Source organism: Carassius auratus, chromosome 6 (assembly GCF_003368295.1).
Source record: "Carassius auratus strain Wakin chromosome 6, ASM336829v1, whole genome shotgun sequence".
Taxonomy (NCBI): domain Eukaryota; kingdom Metazoa; phylum Chordata; class Actinopteri; order Cypriniformes; family Cyprinidae; genus Carassius; species Carassius auratus.
Window position 1 is genome coordinate 10,355,452 of NC_039248.1, and position 19,368 is coordinate 10,374,819.

The 19,368-nt window shown below is 36.2% G+C and overlaps 2 protein-coding genes across 2 annotated transcripts; both read right to left on the reverse strand.

The window, feature by feature from the left end:
- Window positions 1–1,088: 1,088 nt before the first annotated feature.
- Window positions 1,089–8,489, reverse strand: edem1 (ER degradation enhancer, mannosidase alpha-like 1). Its single transcript, XM_026261270.1, has 12 exons — window positions 7,883–8,489; window positions 7,235–7,307; window positions 6,380–6,483; window positions 6,004–6,175; window positions 5,730–5,913; window positions 5,093–5,267; window positions 4,611–4,731; window positions 3,787–3,957; window positions 3,631–3,704; window positions 3,449–3,545; window positions 3,119–3,280; window positions 1,089–2,590 (listed from the first exon to the last, which is right to left on the reverse strand). The coding sequence occupies exons 1-12, from the start codon at window positions 8,344–8,346 to the stop codon at window positions 2,501–2,503; spliced, it is 1,887 nt and encodes a 628-aa protein (XP_026117055.1). The 5' UTR covers window positions 8,347–8,489; the 3' UTR covers window positions 1,089–2,500.
- A 732-nt stretch (window positions 8,490–9,221) lies between these two features.
- Window positions 9,222–19,318, reverse strand: arl8ba (ADP-ribosylation factor-like 8Ba). Its single transcript, XM_026261303.1, has 7 exons — window positions 19,069–19,318; window positions 12,360–12,440; window positions 12,173–12,246; window positions 11,973–12,066; window positions 11,815–11,882; window positions 10,289–10,359; window positions 9,222–10,189 (listed from the first exon to the last, which is right to left on the reverse strand). The coding sequence occupies exons 1-7, from the start codon at window positions 19,189–19,191 to the stop codon at window positions 10,140–10,142; spliced, it is 561 nt and encodes a 186-aa protein (XP_026117088.1). The 5' UTR covers window positions 19,192–19,318; the 3' UTR covers window positions 9,222–10,139.
- Window positions 19,319–19,368: the final 50 nt, after the last annotated feature.

Below are 19,368 nucleotides of genomic sequence, written 5' to 3' on the forward strand. Positions count from 1 at the left end.
ATTATTCAACAATTCGTCTCCTCTGTCTCTCTGCATCTCCATGGCACTATTTTGGAAAATATGAGCTGAACGCAAGCAGCTTACGTTCTTCTGTGTCAGCCGCGATGCAAGGACATATTTTCTATGTGTATTTAAAGTCTGTGTGAACCGGAAGTTGCAAACAACTTTTCTCCAGTGTTGTGACATATTTCCGAGAGAAACGGAATACTAAATAAGGAAAAATTGTGGGTGGGCTTTATTTTTCAAGTAGCACCTGATTGGATCTAGAAAAGTAGTTAATATCTCACAAACCCCATTTCGTGTTCTGTCCAACTTTTGAAGCATTTAGAGTGCTTCGAGCACATCCGTGACCTCTCTGTTATCCCTCCTTCCTCAATGTGTAAAAATTCGAGCCATCTGGACTGTAACAAGGGAATTTTAGGGAATGGGAAAAGTGTTTTGTGAGTGCCGCAACCAAAAATGCACCTCCTCACCATCTCTCCTCTCACACGCTGTCAATGCTCGCAAACACACAGGCAGCCTGTCTACTGTCAGTTGGAGGGGGCGTGGTTACGGATGCTAAGCAGACACCCAAACCATCAAACCTACATCATCAGGGAAAGTCCTCCAATGCAGAGGGGAGGGGCATTTTCTGATTTTGATTAAAGAAGCCCAAAAAATGTTTTTGTGTGTATTGACTTGCATGGATGAATTGTTGGCCACAAAACGATCAGTTTAGGCAAACAGAGTAAATATGGTCAATTTTGATTTCAGTTGGACTTTAAGCTTTGATTTGAAGGAAAATAGCGCATCCGACAAAGAAAAAAAAAATTCTGTTCCGAAGATGAATGGAGCTTTTAAGGGAAAGGAACAACATGGGGGTAAGGATTAATGACAAAATATTAATTTTGGGTTGGAGTATCTCTAACTACAACTTATTGATCACAGAAAATAAATTTGTTTTTTGTTTTTGTAAGCCAGAGATGCCACAGTACATGTATTAGTTTAAATTGTGGTCAACCCAGAACATTTACTTCATGCCAAGAATATCAAGACCTGACTGTCCCATCAACTGATACGAAAAACAGCTCCAACAAGCAAGACTGTAAAACTGTTGAAAAAGTCATGGTTTTAATTTTGATTTGATACAATGCACAGTGTAGACATTCACCTTTACGTCTCTTTGGACTAAAGGTTAAATCACAATCTGATCATCTTTAATTAGATAATACTTGCATCTGATAAAAACAAATCTTAATAAATATTTCCCCTATTTATGAGAGTATCCTCTCCTTATGTGCCCCAAGGAAATTATAATATGTAATACCAAAGAAATAAATTCTTCTGTTATCATACTGATCATTCTCAGAATCCCTTATTTCTAACTTTAGTTCGGAAAATATTTGCACCAACAATTAAGCATTAAAAGAGTTACAAGCACAGCACATCCATATCACCTCTGCATTATCAGAGACTCTATTATGGCATACTACTGATCCTGAGGACTGAAGAAAAATTAAATTAGTTAAAGGCACATGTTTTTTGTTAAATGTAATATTTGGTCCAATAAATACCACAATTTTGAATTATTTCCCTATTAATATGCATATTTGTTTACATACAAAATAGAGGAGCGGAGACTAATTATACTAGATTTCCAGACATAATTGAGAAAATCTACAGCACATCCTCGTCCTGCTGTGTAAAATGTACCAAATTATGAGGCTTGTTCTGTCAAAATAACATGCGAGTGGAGATTTCAAACCGTACCAAACATGTATGATACATAACAAAACCTTTCCAATTTCATCACAATACACTGACAGCAGAAAAACAATGGGTACAACTGGAAATGAGGAATCATGCAAAAAAACTAAAAACAAAAGAACACAGTGTTCTACGCTTTAAAGATGAAAAAAAAATATGAATGCGTCATACTGCAAAATGAAAAAAACTTCAGAATGCAGTTTGATTTGTATCAAATGAAGCCCTTCTGTTGTGTGTGTTCCTGTAAGGTGTATAAAACAACTGTAATATAAAGCTTATTTGCGAGCGTGTTCCTTGAGTAGAAAATCTGAAACATGCATAACATCTCAACCCACTGAAGCCCTTTATAATATCAAGTTTCAATAAACATGGCACTGAAGAAAACATGTAACTGTAACGTGTAAACATACTCGATTGCACAAAATAGAAATTTATCAGCCCAAAGAATCAAAAGCAGTTTTGCGATGCATTTTAGGATTCTGAAGAGCCAAACTGCCCTGACTGTTTTTTTTTTTTTTAATGCTGTGGACCTTTGCTGGCTGGATCTGTATACACAGCCAAACCCAAACACCTGGTCCAAATTAAGACAATAGATAAAAATAGAAGACAACTTTTATGTCCAAAAACACAACTGATACTGGTTGATTTGTTGACCACTTCATGTGCAAAAAGAGACAGAAAAGTTCTCTGATATTGTTACTGAACCCCTCCAGGGGGCTTGTATGTGTCGAGATGTCCAGGGACAGTACTGGTGTCAGGACAGCCCCACCATGTGGTCTATTTGCCTCATGTATATGCTCTTTAGAGGAAGGCCATAACGTCGCTCATCAGGAATCCTTTCACACTATTAGACAAATGAAAATATGTCATTCTTATTTCTAAGACCACTTTCAAGATCCATTGTTATGTCCACAGCAAGTTCATTTCATGTTTAAATTATCAAAAAAAGAAGATTAGACAAAAATGAGTTGCTCATTTTTTCACGTTTAAAAATGTGCCCCAAGAAGCTAAAAAAAAAAAAAAAAAAAAAAATTATATATATATATATATATATATATGGGGGGGGGTTCAATGTCTGATAATTATTTTCACTGTAATTTTTTTTTATTAAAAAACAAAAAAACAACAACACTCTTTTAGACAGCAGACTGAGAAATCAGCATTTAAGCAAATATCCTTAAAGGACATGTTTTGAAGAAGCATACAATTTACCAGACAAGCTGACTGGGAAAAAAAAAAAATCTTACGCTTACCATTAACCTAAACATTTCATTTTAATACAAGACAGTAAAACTGGTTTCATTTATTAATATCCCCACTGCTAATCATATTCATAAATGGAAGGAAAAATATTGTTAAATAAATATCTTACGTTGCTTAGGTTGGCTGGGGGCTCATTATTAGGTGCTTCACATGGAAACTGATCTTCCCAACTTTTCTCCCTGAAGCGCTGATCTATCGGCACTACATGGCCTTCTGTAGTGAAGATGTACTTACTCTCAGACTTGTGCAGCGGGTTATCTTCATCAAAGAGCTGTACATGAATGTTAAATATCATTTAGTGATGGACACGTCAGCTGCATAAAACTTGTGTATGGCTAATAAACCTGGCTGACTATGTTTGTAGTTACTCAAATAAAAGTATGGCTAAAAAGACTAGTAAAAACAGGAAAATATAAAGGGAGAATAATAGACAACGAACCAGGTAAAGGTATTTGCAGGTTTCGCTGAGGAAGAAACTTTCCATGCGATCTTCTTTGGACTTATCCACCACATGATGGAGAGTGGCGTAACCACACCTGAGAAGGACAAAACCAAAACATCTGTTCTGAGAACATGTCAGCATCCCGATAAAATCACTTTCTGCCCTTTTAAACCATATACCTGACTTTGGTATTTTTTTCAAGGCTTTCAAGAATGTCCATCCCAACATGAAGATAAAAAGGATTCTTGGTTGCCTGCAGAGATTTAAGTTTATCATTAATTATACTGTAATGCTGTGAAGTCTGAAAATCTGGTTATGATGGGACCAGGTTGTACCTGATAGAGTAGGTATGTGGATTCTACTAGTTCTGGTCTTAAAGGGTAGAAGAGAACATCTGGGGCCTGAAGCTGCCAGTTGTATCTTTCCGGAAGAGCACCGAAACGCTTCCAGATTGCATAGTAGAAGGCATGAAGGCAAATGGCATTTTCAACATCTCCATTCAAAACCTGAGCAAACAGAGATGTGTCCCTGGTAAGAACTCAAATGAACTCAATGAAAAAAAGCTGTCAGTGGGTCTACTTTTAGTTCAACAATTCCAGTCCAGTCCAGTCAAAGCCAATAGAAGGTAAACCTGCAACCATTAGCCATTTTTTTTTTTTTTTTTAAATGGATGTCATTGGAGGAGAGGCTTCACTATGCCGAATAAACTGCATTTTAGAGCAAAGGGCTGGTAATTTAATGAATGGACAGTCTATCTGATAATCTTCAACATGTTTTACACTAAGCAATACTTTAAACTACACTTTACAATACTTTAAAAAAAATTTAGTTCACACTGGGAAACAATGCTGTTTTATAAGAGAAGTCACTGACTTTTTGTGACCGGTCTGATTCAGCTAACAACACTATTATTATATTACTGTTCAAGTAAAATTTTTCAGGATTATTTGATGAATGGAAATTGTTAAGGTAATCTTAATGTATCCTTGCTCAAATTTTTTGGACCAATTTAATGGATCCTTGCTATATTAGTTTCTTAAAAAAAAAAAAAAAAAAAAAAAAAAAAAAAGTACTTACCCCTTTTGAACAGGCTGTATTGTATTATTAGATTATATAAAGACAACGGAGAGCTTGAGGGAGAGAGAAGCTAAATTGATACCTGTAGTCCAGGGAAGAATGCTTGCAGAGAGTCAATCCATGTGTTCATGATCTGCCCATTAAACATGTTCACATTCACATAGAGTGGTGGGTCGCCATCTCCTTCATTACATGACTCTCTTCTGTAAAACGTAAAAAGACAAAAAAAAAAAAACAGTTTAATAATAATTAATGAATGGACACCCTGAGGTGTGAGATCAGAATGTAACACCTATAAATTCTGCATATCCAAGCAGTTATAGAAAATGTATAACCTTAAATGTAAATCCAGACTTGCACTCATAACTACACAATCCAATTACACACTAAAAATTTGAATGCAAACAGTAAATTCATTGGCTGCAAACCATGTCACACTTAACCACAGATCCCAAGTGACACACTTTATCTGCAGGTGGTTAGACAAACACATGCAAATTCTTTTGGAAGCTCAAACTGCAGCCACAAACAGCTGTGGTCACACATGCACACATTTATAATCACCCTCTTCTCAGGTGGCTCTGAATGCTCTCATAAACGGCTGAGAACATCCTGTAGTCTTCTTTCTCTCCAAACAATATATAGGACTTGAGGAGGTACTCATAAAACGAGTCCATGCCCGCACCAAGACCGCTCTGCTTCCCTACCCACTGACCAGTCTGAATGTTCACCACATTCCCTGGAAGATGGACAAGAGAATCGTTAATGGTCAGACAAAGGCATGTGATCACGAATAAAAGACAATGGATTCAAAACAAAAGAAAAAGAAAAGATCTATAAAAGTGAAGTGATTGTTTAAAAGGATAATTCACCCAAAAATGAGAATTTCTCTCATGAATGTGTGCCAAAGAATGAAGGTATTCTCGTGTCTTCATAAAATTAAAGTTGAACCACTATTTTAACAACGTCATTACTTCTTTTCTGGGCCTTGAATGTGGTAGTTGTGTTGCGGTCTATAGAGGGTAAGAAAACTTATTTAAGATAAATATCTTGTGTTCTGAAGATCCATACAAGTCTTCATGGTTTGGAAAGACATGAGGGCAAGTAATTAATGACACTATTTTCAATTTTGGGTGAACTATCCCTTTAAGATATGACTAAAACAGACAAAACAAAACAAAACAAAAAAACAACCACTTACCCAACAGCCCAGTTTCATTGCTTCTCAAGTTCCAAAGAGCTTTAACAGCCCGCCGGGCGACCCACTCAAATGTAGAGTCACCAATCAGACGGCTCAGAATGCCAAACTCCACAAGAAGAGAGCCCGCCCCTGCAGTACAGGTCTCATTAATGCTGTCAGGAGGGACGCCTCTCTTTAAATTCACCTGCACAAAAACATGGTAGGACACCAATATCAAATGCAGAAGAAACGAGGCATCATCTCTCTAAAATAGTGCTATGTAAGCTGGTCTGACCCTGGGATAGGGGATGCCTGTGCTAGTGTTCTCGAAGGCAGGTAGTAGTCGAACCGCCAGGTCATGCGCAAGGTGCAGCAGCTCATTATCATAGTCTTTCAGCGCTATGTCCCCAAACGGGTGCCGTGAATCAGTCAGCAGAATATGGGCCGAAATCAAACTTCCTAGAATTCTGAAAAGGCAACAAGTTAACAACACAGATCCTGGTTTAAACATGTTTTTATTTATTCTAGAAGAAGGAAGGAGAAGATCAGCATAATTATTGCATTATGAAGGGTTTGTTCTGTCAGCAATGATGACTTCATTTGTTCACCCTCATGCTATAAACCACTGAACAGACTCAAATAAAGAGATCAATTAAAGAAAATTACTGCACCTAATGTTGGCCTCAAAGACTTGAACAGTGGAGTCCTTGTCAAAAGAGACCGTGTCAATCACAAGCTTAACAGCTCGATGGAACTCGGTCACATTTCCAAGAACCTGCAGGGACGGGAGCAAAACTTTAATCACAGTGCATTAATGTACATGGATGACTATTACGTTTTTATGAGGTGAAGCAAGTGAAGAATTCCTGAGATTATTTGTAATTAACAGTCCTTGAACAAGATGCATAGTTTGTTTAGGTGAGGCCATATCTTTTGATGATGCATAATTAGTTTGATTTATCTAGATAGCTGAAAGTTAATCGTAAGGTAAGATAAATGCAAGGTTGTTTACTAGAACACATCATGAAAACTACTACCCCCTTTCTCCCTTTTCTAGTAGTGAAGGACACAGCATTCTTGAAATATGAACAGAACAAATTTTAGGACTAGTTTCGAAACATGACTGTGTAATGTATCTGTTTAAATTACATAAACCAAAGACATTTACTCATAAATCATAAATTAGCCATTTAAAAACCTAAAGGAGGAAATCTGTGGCTTGAAAACAGTAATTCTATTCTGGATTTTAATACTATGGATTGCATTTTTATTTTATTTCATGTTTATTTTATTTGATTTTTTGTAGAAGATTATACTATACAGCCGTTCAGCTGGATTTTGTTGTTGCATCTTGTACAAAATAACAAAAAAAAAGCAACGCATCCTTTTACTGACAGTAAATAAAAAAGAAATTAGAAATTATTTAATTAAATTATTGACATTATCTAATAATTTGTGGGGATGAAACAGAACCAGTTTCTTATATAAAGTTAAACTTAAGACATCTGTACAATAGGATAACTTACCAACAGCGTATCAAGAGCATCGATGAGGGTCAAAGAGTAGTTTCCAAGGACATCGTTGATGTTGATATTTGATCTAGGAGAAATACACAAGCAAATGTATTTAAAGTTCATTATTGAAATACACTGGGTTATAATAAAGCCAAAAAATATGCAGTGCTGGATATAAGAGACATTTCTCCTTTTCCATGCCTCAAAGGTCTCATATTCACAGACATTGGGGCTGATTTGAAAAGTTGCATCTTGTGACTTGTTCTGGTTACATATGTGTGACATTGTGACATTTATGAGTCACCTCTTAGAAAAAAAAAAAAGAAAAAAAGATCACTATGAAAAGTTATGTGAATTTAACAACTGAACTTCTACTCTTGTCTTACAAAAAGACTAATAGAAAAACGCTTGATTAGCCACATTTTTGTGACAGGAATGTCATTCCCATTCAGCGCACGTCTTTGTCAGAATAATCTGTGTAAAGTAACTAAAGACTGATAGTCAGATAATTCTTATTTTCCTAAAATTAACTAAAGCTGACATCCGTCAAAAAATGTAAGAACAAGAATAATGATGACATTATGCAGCAGTGTTTTTTTCTTCTTCATGAAACACTAACGTACAGATGCTCGTTTTGAGGGGTGATATAATATAACTCACGGGTTAAGTACGTCAGGCCCTCGACCTTCACAAGCTATAGGGTTCAGCTCGTCCTCTGGAAAGGCAAACTTCATGTAGTTATCATATCCGAAATAAAACATGTCTCGGGCCATTCCCTTCATCTTGACTTTCAGCGCGTCAGGGAAGGAGCTGTACTTTCTTTCATATTCATCTCTGCCCTCCTGAAAGAAGCTGAGGTAGGATTTCTTTGATGAATTCCCACTAATCTTGGAGCAGGTCTTTGCTTGAGGGTTTCTGTCATCGTACATGTGCTGTAACCAGGCGTTAGTTTTGACGGGGGCTTGGTCGCCATTCTGGAGAAGTTCGATCTTATTCAAGTTGAACGTGAATTTGATGGGGAAGTCAAAGCCCCAGCTGGGTCCCAGTCCAAACACTAGCCATACCGCGCAGTTCAGCAGCACCCTCAAAACGAGAAGACCCACGACTACTGACCTCCATTGCATCTTTGCCTGCTGTCGGCCTTAAAGTCATAATTCACTTCGACATCGCAACTTATCGGAGCGCAAAAGTCGACAGTTTTCCTCCTGCTTTCAGTTCTCACACACTTCCTATCAACAAACCAGCCCCTCCCTGATCCTCAACGCTGATTGGTCAACCGCCAGCAACGTCACGACAAAGAGCAAATGGTTAATGCATTCGTCACTCACACAAGCGGTAAGCAGCGGAAATGTCGTGGCAGCTCAAGCATCCCTGCATTTCTAAGCCAATGAGAAAATCACATGTGTGCTCTGTGACTATGTACACAATCTTCTCAGTTTAGTTACTACTGACTACTGCCATTAATGCTACAATTACCTAATAAGAATAATACTAAATTTTAATGGAACAACTTTTTTCTTTGATAGTTTCAGCAGTATTTATCAATTTATTACAAAAATAATGAAAATACTTATAAATGAAAAATCTTATTTTTACACATTTATTTTTTATTCACAATTCATTTTTAATAAAATCAGTATTATAACGTTGACATTGCAATCAAATACTGATATACTATAAAATACACAGAAACTTTAGTTACAAGTACCACATTAACTGTTATAATAGCTTCCAATAATTTAAAAAAACATTTAAATCAAAATCTTAAAAATGTGCGAGGATTAAGGTTGAACTACGCTTAAATGGGAAGAGCAATAGCAATGTTTTGTTGTTTTAATTAACAGTAGCTTAAACAAAATGTACAGATTTACTCCAACTTTCAAACTTGAAATTTGAAAACAGGAAATAGCATATGCATGTATAGCTTCACATACTTAATTCACCATAATTTGAGATTAAAAAACAAACCAAATAAAAAAAAAGCCAAAACAATGCAAGATTCCTCCTACATGTTGACAATCTATTTATTGGTTTATATTTACAAAAATGCACTGATAATAGTGGGGTTTCCAACATTTGCTTCTTTTCACAAATATTTAGTTGAGAATGATAACAGTACAATAATATACCTTAAAAAGCATGCCTTCGGTACTTGCAGTTCAAAGTAAGGTGACTTTATCCAATCTAATTCCAGGTTGGCACACCCGGTATACTTTTTATCTTAAGGGACAGATACACTGCACAAGGCACTTTAACTTCACCTACTCGCTCTCTCTCAGCTCATGAACAGGATGCAAGGACATCATTGAGCTAAATGAAAACCTTTACCAGCAAAACATTCATCCTCTCAAATATGCTTACACTCATTTCTGTACAAATCTCTCTGAATCATCATTTGAACTGTTTATTTACTGGACTGCTCCTCGTATCTAAAGATTAAACAATTTTCAAGAGACAATTTGGGGGAAAAGAGAAAAGGAAAGAAATAAAAGCAACAGTCCCAACTGATATTACACGCTCTCAGGAGCATAACCTGACAGACTGGAGCAAAAAAGGCAGAACACGATATTTAAGTTTGAACTCTTCTCAGTTTTTATATAGATTTGTTCAGGAAACCCCAAGTGGAGATCACCGGAGCTGCTGGGATTTGCAAACCCATGAATCCATAATGTTCATCTGACAGCAGGCTGTAAGAGGTGGAGGAACTCATTCTGTAGGCTAGCGGCTTTTAGCGACTGATGTATCTTTGACGTAACTGATGCAGTTGGGAGGAGGAGCTTGTGAAGACTTATGGGAACAGACGAGCAGGGTAGTGTGAGGGGGGCAGTATGGAGAACTGTACAGTTTCACAAAGTGAGTAAGAAGTGGGGTGAGAGTAACATGGCAGCGGAAAAACTTGGACCCTCTGAAGACACTTTCAGCTTCTTCTTGACTTTGAGTGCTGGATTAGCCATTGAAGTGTAATGTCTGTGAGGTTCAGGGGACATAACAGTGTCATTTAAGTCAAGCAGACTGGCAACAGCATAAAGCTGACAAAATAACTCATCTTCACGGAACATTACTCACCAATGTTATCTTTCTCTTTGCAGGAAATAGAATAGCAGCAGATCTCCCGATCTTGAATAGCAGCCAAGTTCCTAAAGAAATAGCACACGACACAAAATTAATACAGCTATTTTTATGGTGTGGCTTCATTTCAGGCCAACAAGTTTATTCAGGATAAACTGTAAACAGAGACCTACAACAAGAGCTCCCAGGACACAAAGAAAGCCCCTACAACTCTTAGCCAACAGATGGCAGTAATTCACACAACAACATGAGACCCCCAAGCCACGCAACCTTTTCATTTAATCCAGACTGATGGTTAAAATCTGTCTAGACATTGTGACTCATCTTACTTTCACACATTTGCAAAATAAAAAAATAAGTGGTAAAAAGAGTGAAAAATTTTTTTTTATGAAACTGATTTTTACAAGTAGAGCATTCCTTTATAATGAAGATAAAGATAAACCGAGATGACCAGAGCCAGTAATGCAATTTCCTAATTATTATAATTATATTAAGTTTTCTATAATGGCAATGTAATCTTATTAGCATCATATGATTTGGCAGAATGCCATCAGAGACAGTAAAAGGCAGAGCCAGCCCAATCGTACAATACTGTAAATGAATGTGAGCAATCATAGCACTAAATGCAGCAGCTTCAGTAATGAATGTCCTACCTTCCTTCCACCCCAAGAACATGCATGTGAATGGATCAGTTATGAAACAATTTTGGCAAACAAAGTTATGCAAATTGGCTAGAGAAATAATAGTATAAAAAGCTATACTGGTTAACAATTTATTTTCCATCCCACATTACCAAATTATTACAATTTTATTTCAACATTTAATACAAATAATGTCCATAAATCTTTTTATGTAAGCGTGTTGACTTTATAGTGCCCCTATTATGGATTTTTGAAAACAACCTTTTCTGCAGTGTATAACACAGCTCTAACTGACTGAAAACATCCTGCAAAGTTTTACATCTGAAAGTGCACTGTGTATAAAGTTATTGCCTCTCAAAAGAAAGAGTCAACTCTGAATCATTTAAACGAGTCATTTTATAACAAATCCAAAGCCGTTTCATGTTGACAAAAACATGAAACATTAGCATATTGACCGTCCACTTGTTGCACATGTAGACCTGGGAAAACTTGAACCCCACTCCCTCAAACACCGTAGCGGATTCCTGTGGATAGCATCATGTTGAGAAGACAGTGCTCTGCACTATGAGGGTAAATCAGTTTTTACCCTCTGGTTTGAAAATGCTAATTCATTTTCCAATCACCAATCACCGCAGATTAATGAAACCCAAAGACGGTTTGGAAAAATGAATCGTTGAGCAAACCGTTTGGGAGTCGTTGAGCAAATAAGGTAAAAAAAAAATATAAGACAATGAAAGTGTTTTTTGACCTTGCACGCATGCCAACCTGATGCTGGGGACTCCCAAAATCTAAATATTAACCTTTCATAACCCATAACTGGGGCACTTTAATTAAAAAAGCACCAGAAAATCATCTACTGCCTTGTGGTGTAGAGCTTCTTACATTTTTTCAATTAGCTGTTTCTCATCCAACGCATTAGGAAGATCTCTCTTATTCCCAAGCACCAACACCTGAAACACAAAAATATTTATAAGAACTGATGCAATAAAGATGTTTAAGCAATGATGTGCTGTAAAAACAAGGTAAATAAAGTAGCTTACAGGGACTCCTTGTAACTGTGGCTTGTCTAAAAGATTGTGCAGCTCGTTTCTGGAAGCTTCAACCTTCTCCCGGTCTGCTGCGTCCACCATGTACCTTTGAGAGAAAATGAAAAAGAAATGAAAGAATGCACATTTCATTACTTCATAATTAAGAATACTGTCCTCTTTCCCTCACAGAAGATGGATGCATTAATACTTACACTATTGCATTCACCCCACGACAGTATCGCTCCCACATGCTCCTGAACCTAGGCTGGCCTCCTATATCCCAGATCTGCTCAATAATCAGACCCATGTTAGTTTAAGTATTTATTATTTAAAAAAAAAATTTTCCACCTTATATTTCTCTTGAATCCCAAGAAGCCAAGATTAATCGTTAGGACCAACCTTGATGGTGACGTTGCCTTTTGTGACCTTCCTCATGTTGAACCCGACAGTTGGAATCATGTCTTCGCTGAACTGGCCTGACTGAATAAAAAAAGAGAAGAAGATAATATCAACTCATGGAACCACTTTCAATACTTCACCTTAAACGGTTTTGTTTTTCGTTTTTTTTGACGCCCAATTTATTTTCCTGTTGCAAGAGTATAGGCCTGTAGGCACTAGTATTTAAGGGCTTCCCATCAGAAACTTTTATTTGATCTATGATTCATAGTGGAAGCAAAAATCAAGCTAGGAAATTTCTGCGTGGTATATTGCGATCTACTGTGCTTACCTACCGAAATTCTTAAATTCAGGTCACCTGCCTCTGTCAACTCTTCTGCCAAGCAAAGGTTTTGTGCCTGTATCGCACAGAAAAATGTGCAGTCGACACCATCATGGCACCAAACGTTAACTGTTTAAGAGCTTGTAAATTGAGGTGTAATTTTACAGGTTGCAATAGGAGTTCATACATTCCTCATGTTTATTCAAACAACTCACTCAAATCTGTTCTCCCATTTAGCAGTTCATCTTTTTTAATATAAGTCACGACAATAATAATGACTTATGAGACAGGAATATTTAAATTGCACATCTAAACCACAAGACCACCTTTCCTGTATTGAATCAGTTTTGATGTGGTCTGCCTTTAATGGGGAAATTCCCTCCCCATAAACACTTTCCCTTATTTGTCATGCTGTTGCCAGTAAAACCTAAACATTAGGACCACCTCCCTTCAGTTCTTGACTTCATAGTCATATCTAAAGATGTTATTCCCTCCATAGGCTAATAATAGTGATTATCTACGTCAGCCTGATAATAATAATAAAAAAAAATGCCAATATTGAAATTTTAGCAAAGATGATATCTATATCATGATGCTTACTATACCATGCTATAAAACTACTCATAATGAGATAAAAGATTTTGGTCACAACTCCCACAAGTAGTATATTCCATTTTGTTGTTGTTGTTGTTAAATATACAGTATGTCTCATACTAAAGCAATACAAGACAATGGAAATAACTGCACTTGACAAACATTCTTCAGTTTTAGAACAGGAATTTTGTCACCCAATCAAACAAACCAAAACACAGAATCTCGCTTCTCTATGAATTATAATTACTTAACAGCATGTTTACTAACTAGAAAACAACTGAGAATATGCTTTATCTTTCAAAAAAATAGTTAAGGACTGAAGTGCCAACATGTCTGGCTGCATGGCTCTTGCGGCTAATAGGAACAAATGATATTGAGTCAGCTCACTATCTCAGACTGTCTGGCAACAGGGAGAAAGTTAAGTGATCAGCCATCACTGCTCAGAGAGATGCTTCAACAAGATATTCTGACAGAGTTTGTTTGAGCACCAGGTGCAAATGGGCAGAAGCTCCAGCATCTCTGTGCCCTGATGGAAACATAACTGCACTTGTTGCTCCATTTGAACAATTAATGAGATATCAGTTCACACATGGTCACCTCAGGAGATGCTATTTCCACCTGAGGTGCTGAAATGATGAAACAGCAAGAGTGTATATATAGAGATGGTGGAGCAAAACTGCACAGCAAAAATGTTCTCCTTGAGGCTGTGAGACAGCTATTCATTACATTATGAAACAAACAAATTCAGCTGCAGTAGGTCAGGTCAGAAAACACAAAATAAACAAATAAATAAAAATATTTAAAATCTTTACTGTTTTTCTGTACCTTATTGCCTTACATATCTATCAAATATCAAATAATAATAACAATTATGTGTTTCTTTCTTTATAAACAGGGTTGAGGGGGTCTGCCTTGATGAGGGAAATTCCCTCTTGTCTGCTTTTCCACATCTAGTAATATGTGACCTTGGAGCACAAAACCAGTCAAGAGTAGCACCAGTTTATTTGTAGCAAATTTCTGTTTAGTAACATGCATTGCTAAGAACCTAATTTGGACAACTTTAAAGGTGATTTTTTTTTTTTTTTTTTTTCGCACCCTCAGATTCCTGAGGCCTGTACCATGAAGCTGGATTAGGTGGCTAGCCAGCTATGTTTCAGCATAGTTTCCGCCAACCCTGGGTTTTAGGTACTATGAAAGTAGCTCGGCTTTAATCGATGTTCGTTGCCATGGTATCTTACGCTGCACAGCTAACCTGCTCCAGGGCAGGTTATGTTCTCAGACTGAAGGTGAACCAATCAGATGTGAGAGAAGTGACACATGTCTGACACAAAGTCACTCCAGTTTATCTTGCTCCAAATTAAAGGTCACTTATGCTTAAAAAAAAAAAAAAGAATAATGGCTTTAATGATAATAACTGAGTCATTTTATGATTTATATAATTATTGTGATTCATATCATTATTTATCTCTTACACACAAGCAATTTTAGTTTAACAGTTATTATAAATTATTTTAAATAAATATTAATGTATACAGATCATGTAATATAAATAAGCTGTAGTGTCAAAAGACTGAACTATTTTAAAAATTACAAATCTGAATTTACATGTTCAAGTCTCTATCACTATATATTTTCAAATGTATAAAATAAGTTAACAAGTTCCACTTGTGACTACACTGATGGAGCAAGATCATTTAATATATTAGTCCTCCTTCATTTTTCATATGTCATTTAAATTTGTCATATTCTTCAATCTCTTAACCTTTAGTTTTGATTCTCGCTGGGTCTCTCGTGATTGGCTGTTCGCCAGTGATGTCACACTTTCATGTGCACGTGCTCCACAAACTCGGGATCAAAGCCTGAATTGACAAAGAAAGTTGATGAACAGCATCATGGTACCAACAAAGCCGGATTGGAGAGGTTTGGTTTTGTCAACTCAAAACTAATCCTGTAACTCTGAATTTGTTCAGCTACCATCATGGTACAGGCCCCAGCTATTCAAATAGTTGTATCTTTGCAAAAATTTTTCACATCATAACAAACCATACATCAATGGAAAGCTTATTTATTCATTAAGAGAGGGGTTATAAGGGTACATTTAAAATAAATTTACCCTTATGACTGTATTTGTGGTCCATGGTCCTGATTAAATGTGTCAACTTTTAATCAGAAAATGCAGCTTAATATTTTATTAAGTCCTATGTCCTATTCTAAAATGTAATCTTTTACTCCCTGAAATTTGCATTTGCTGCATTGACCCTGTTCAGCTGTACAATATCAAAGATAAATATTACCAACCAATGACTATTCAAATTACATGATGAAAAAAAAATAATGTGACCAATTCATGAAATTTAGGTGATGAATCTGACTGTTCTAATCTCATGATATGTACACCACTGCTTATGAAGGGGCTCCAGAATTTAAGACTCCCCTTTAGCACACTCACTCATGACTCATAAGCATGCCAGGCATGTAGAAAATCTTCAGCTTCAAAGAACTCTCCATCAAAAGGTCAATCAGACCTATTCGGGAGAGGAACTTTCTGAAAAAAATTTCAAGAAAGTCCAGACGTGGTCTCTAACAGTTTGAGAGAAGTGATTACAAAGACAGAACTACAAATGAAGAGTTTGGTTCCAATGACATAAACATTTTTTTTTAAATAAAAATCTGTATTGTGTCTGGTGAGTATTGAAAAGTAATTTTTTTTTTTTATTTCAATGGATTGAGAAAAAAAATAATATCATGGATTTATTGCATTTTGGAAAATTTATGATAATTCTTTGAAAATCAAAACCTGGATTTGAATGTTTAATGTTATTATAACCTAAAGATGCTATGTGAACGTTTGAAACAGAAAATAGTGGTTTTCATCTTGCCACTTTTTTTGGTAAAGAAAACACATTTTTACTCAAATTAATCAAAATGGATTTATTGCATTTTGGAACCAAACTTTTCAAATACAGGGATCAAACCATGCAAATGCTCACACTGAACACCTGAGTCTTTTGAGTAATTCAAATGAAATCTGAAAAGCTTTCTAATTTTACCAAATTTAAAGACACATTTTAGCCTTACAGTATCTAGCCTTCTACCAAAGCAGATAGAGAAAAAAATGTAACTGAACTGAACATTATCTTGTTGTGTACTCACACACCAAATCACATGAGGAGGACGTCACTTGACCAGGAAGAACCACATTAAAGTCTTGTGACTAATGGCAGAAACTCCCACACTGTCTAAACTCACACACACACACACACACACACACACACACACACACATACATACAGTGCATTCAAAAATGCAGACAAAGACGGTGGAACGCCTTGTTTTTTTTTTTAGTTGACTGACAAACTTTTTAATGGTGACTTTACACTGAATATGCACATTACTTTCACATTGCTAAAAATATTTGATTTCAAATAAATTGTTCTTTTAAAATTTGTATTCATTAAATAATCCGGAAAAAAAGTATCATAGTTTCCACACACAAAAGTTTTTAACAATGATTCAAAGAAAATTGTAATAATGGAGTAAAACTGGATCATCCAATGAACAATAACTATCCAGAATGCTATCATTAAGACATAAAAATATGGTTGAATGACCCCCACATCACACCATGCACTAAAAACATGATTAGACCGGCTCCCAAACATATAGTGCCTTTAAATGAACCAAAAAGACAGTAATTCTGTATCTATACTTTAAAACAGGGGTTGCTAACCTTTTTTATACCATGAACTGGTTACAGTATAAAAGCATTATTGTGGATCAATGAATTATATTGCGTTTTTATATATTGAGTCACAGTTCAGATTATTTTTTCGAATAAGCAATAAAAAGAAATATTTAAAGCACAATGACAATGCTATGAAGCGTTTTTGACAAGCTAAATTTGTGTGTACATATAGGCTACGCAACTCTGTATTTCAGCACTGTCTTAAAGTTTTATAGTGTAAATAATAAATATAAATAATCCGCCAATCACGTGCGTGCCGAACATTATAGGCTCTCGTCTGTACGCATCACAGATCAACTGTGATCCGTTTAACCCCTTATATGTGACAGATTTACTTATTTAACATGAAATCGTCAAATTGTTAGGCCTACTCCATATCAGTCTGATACCACAAAAATACTGAATGAGAAGAACAATCATTAGTGTCATATCTGTCATATTTATACACATTTTTCCCAGAACGTTCTTGAGACCCGGTAGCAATTCTTCCACGGCCCACTAGAGGGTCGCGAATTGGTGATTGGGCATCTCAGCTTTAAAAGATAAGAACTGATGCTATGTCCACATTAAGGGGAAAGTGTTATACATCAGAGTACATCAGAAAATCTGTTTCATCACCATTTAAGATTATTTTTCATAATTGCACAATACTATTATAATTACACTAAACCTGACTAGTTGAACTATATTTATATGTACAGCAAATACTTTTGTGCACTGCTCTGTCTTTAGATTGGATTTGGTTCAGGGCTAGGAATGAGATTGCAGAGCAAGTCTCACATGGTCGAGAGTGCGGGGTTATAAAAAAAAAAAATTTTGTTGCACCAACAATACAACTCAACGCAATGCAGAGAAATAATATGTATTATTAGGAACTTGTTAGTGACAAATTGGCTTATGCAGAACAAGTATCAAGCAGCATATCACTGTCTTGACTGTATATGTGCAAAGACACTAATAAGTGACTCACTTTTGATCGATGATACCTGCATTGATGAATGCTGATGTTGTGAACAAGATAAAAAAAGCAAGATGACTCTTGTGCTTCCTAGACCATACATCCAGTTTCCCAACAGCAAAATCAAGCTCATCAAAGGACCAACAACAAAAGGATATTTGAGCATGAAATCCACTTATGATGATTTATGAACTTAAATACTAAACTGCTACCACGTACTGTCACTAAAAAGGTTTGCAGGACAGCAGTATACATGATGCATCTATGATGTTTTTTTTATTATTATTATTATTATTACTAATAATAATAATAACAACTGTATAAATCGCATGGTTGATAATGTAAAGCCAACAAGGTGGTGTCCGTGATAGGGTGACCTAATCTAAGTAAAATTAACCTGCTTTTTCTGAAATCAATCAATCAATAAATAAATAAAACGGATATGTCTGTTGTCCTCACATCATCATATTTCTCAAAAGTGAAGTTGCCTTAGCATTTTTAATTAGTCAAATAGTGCAAGTGAAAGCTGAGAGTTCACTGGGTTTTAAATTCACATGCATGAGATTGGAGTATGTCACTCTAATCATTCCTGCAAGAATTATTCTTTACTTCTAAGCTCTTTCATGACCAAAAACTCTTTAAGCATACATAACAACCATAAAACTAAACAATACATTCAGTTAGTTTTGGTTGCCTTGCCACCATAAATTGGATTTTTATTTATCTCTAGAACTCAGATCAAGAAAACAAATGATTAAACTGAGTTGACGTTATTACAAGTAGGCTTTGGTTTCAGTGATATGTAATTTTACTATATATATTTTGTAAACTGTCAACTGGGGTCAAAACAAACCACCCACTATGCAATCAAATTATTAATGGTCATTTGGGAGCTAATGTTAGCCTTAGCTTTCCCAAAAACGTAGAATTACGTCCACTTAGCAAGTCTTGCCCACTAATATTCTGTGAAAGCATTAGCTCCATTGTCTTTTATATGTAAGCAAGCGTGTTCAGTGCCTGGTGAACTGGACTGACATTCAGTCTCTTGGATTTGTTGAACTAACGTTAGCTCATGCTAAACGCAAACACTCACCGCGATTACGTTAACAAACGTCGTTTTCCCCGAATACTGCAGCCCGACGAGGGTTAACTCCATTTCTTCCTTCCAGAAGAGAGACTTAAACCAGTCCAGAAGGCGGTTAATGAGTGCCAACATTTTGATGCTGGATTAAACGGGTCTGTGTTGGGTTTTTTGTTGTTTGCAATGTTTTTCACTTCTAGAATCGTAACGTAGTGTTTAGAGGAACTGACCGCTGTCATATGACTGTGAAACGTTTGCGAACTCAGAGTGTGTCATGTGAGTTGAAGCTGCGCCGCTCATGCGCAGGCCAGC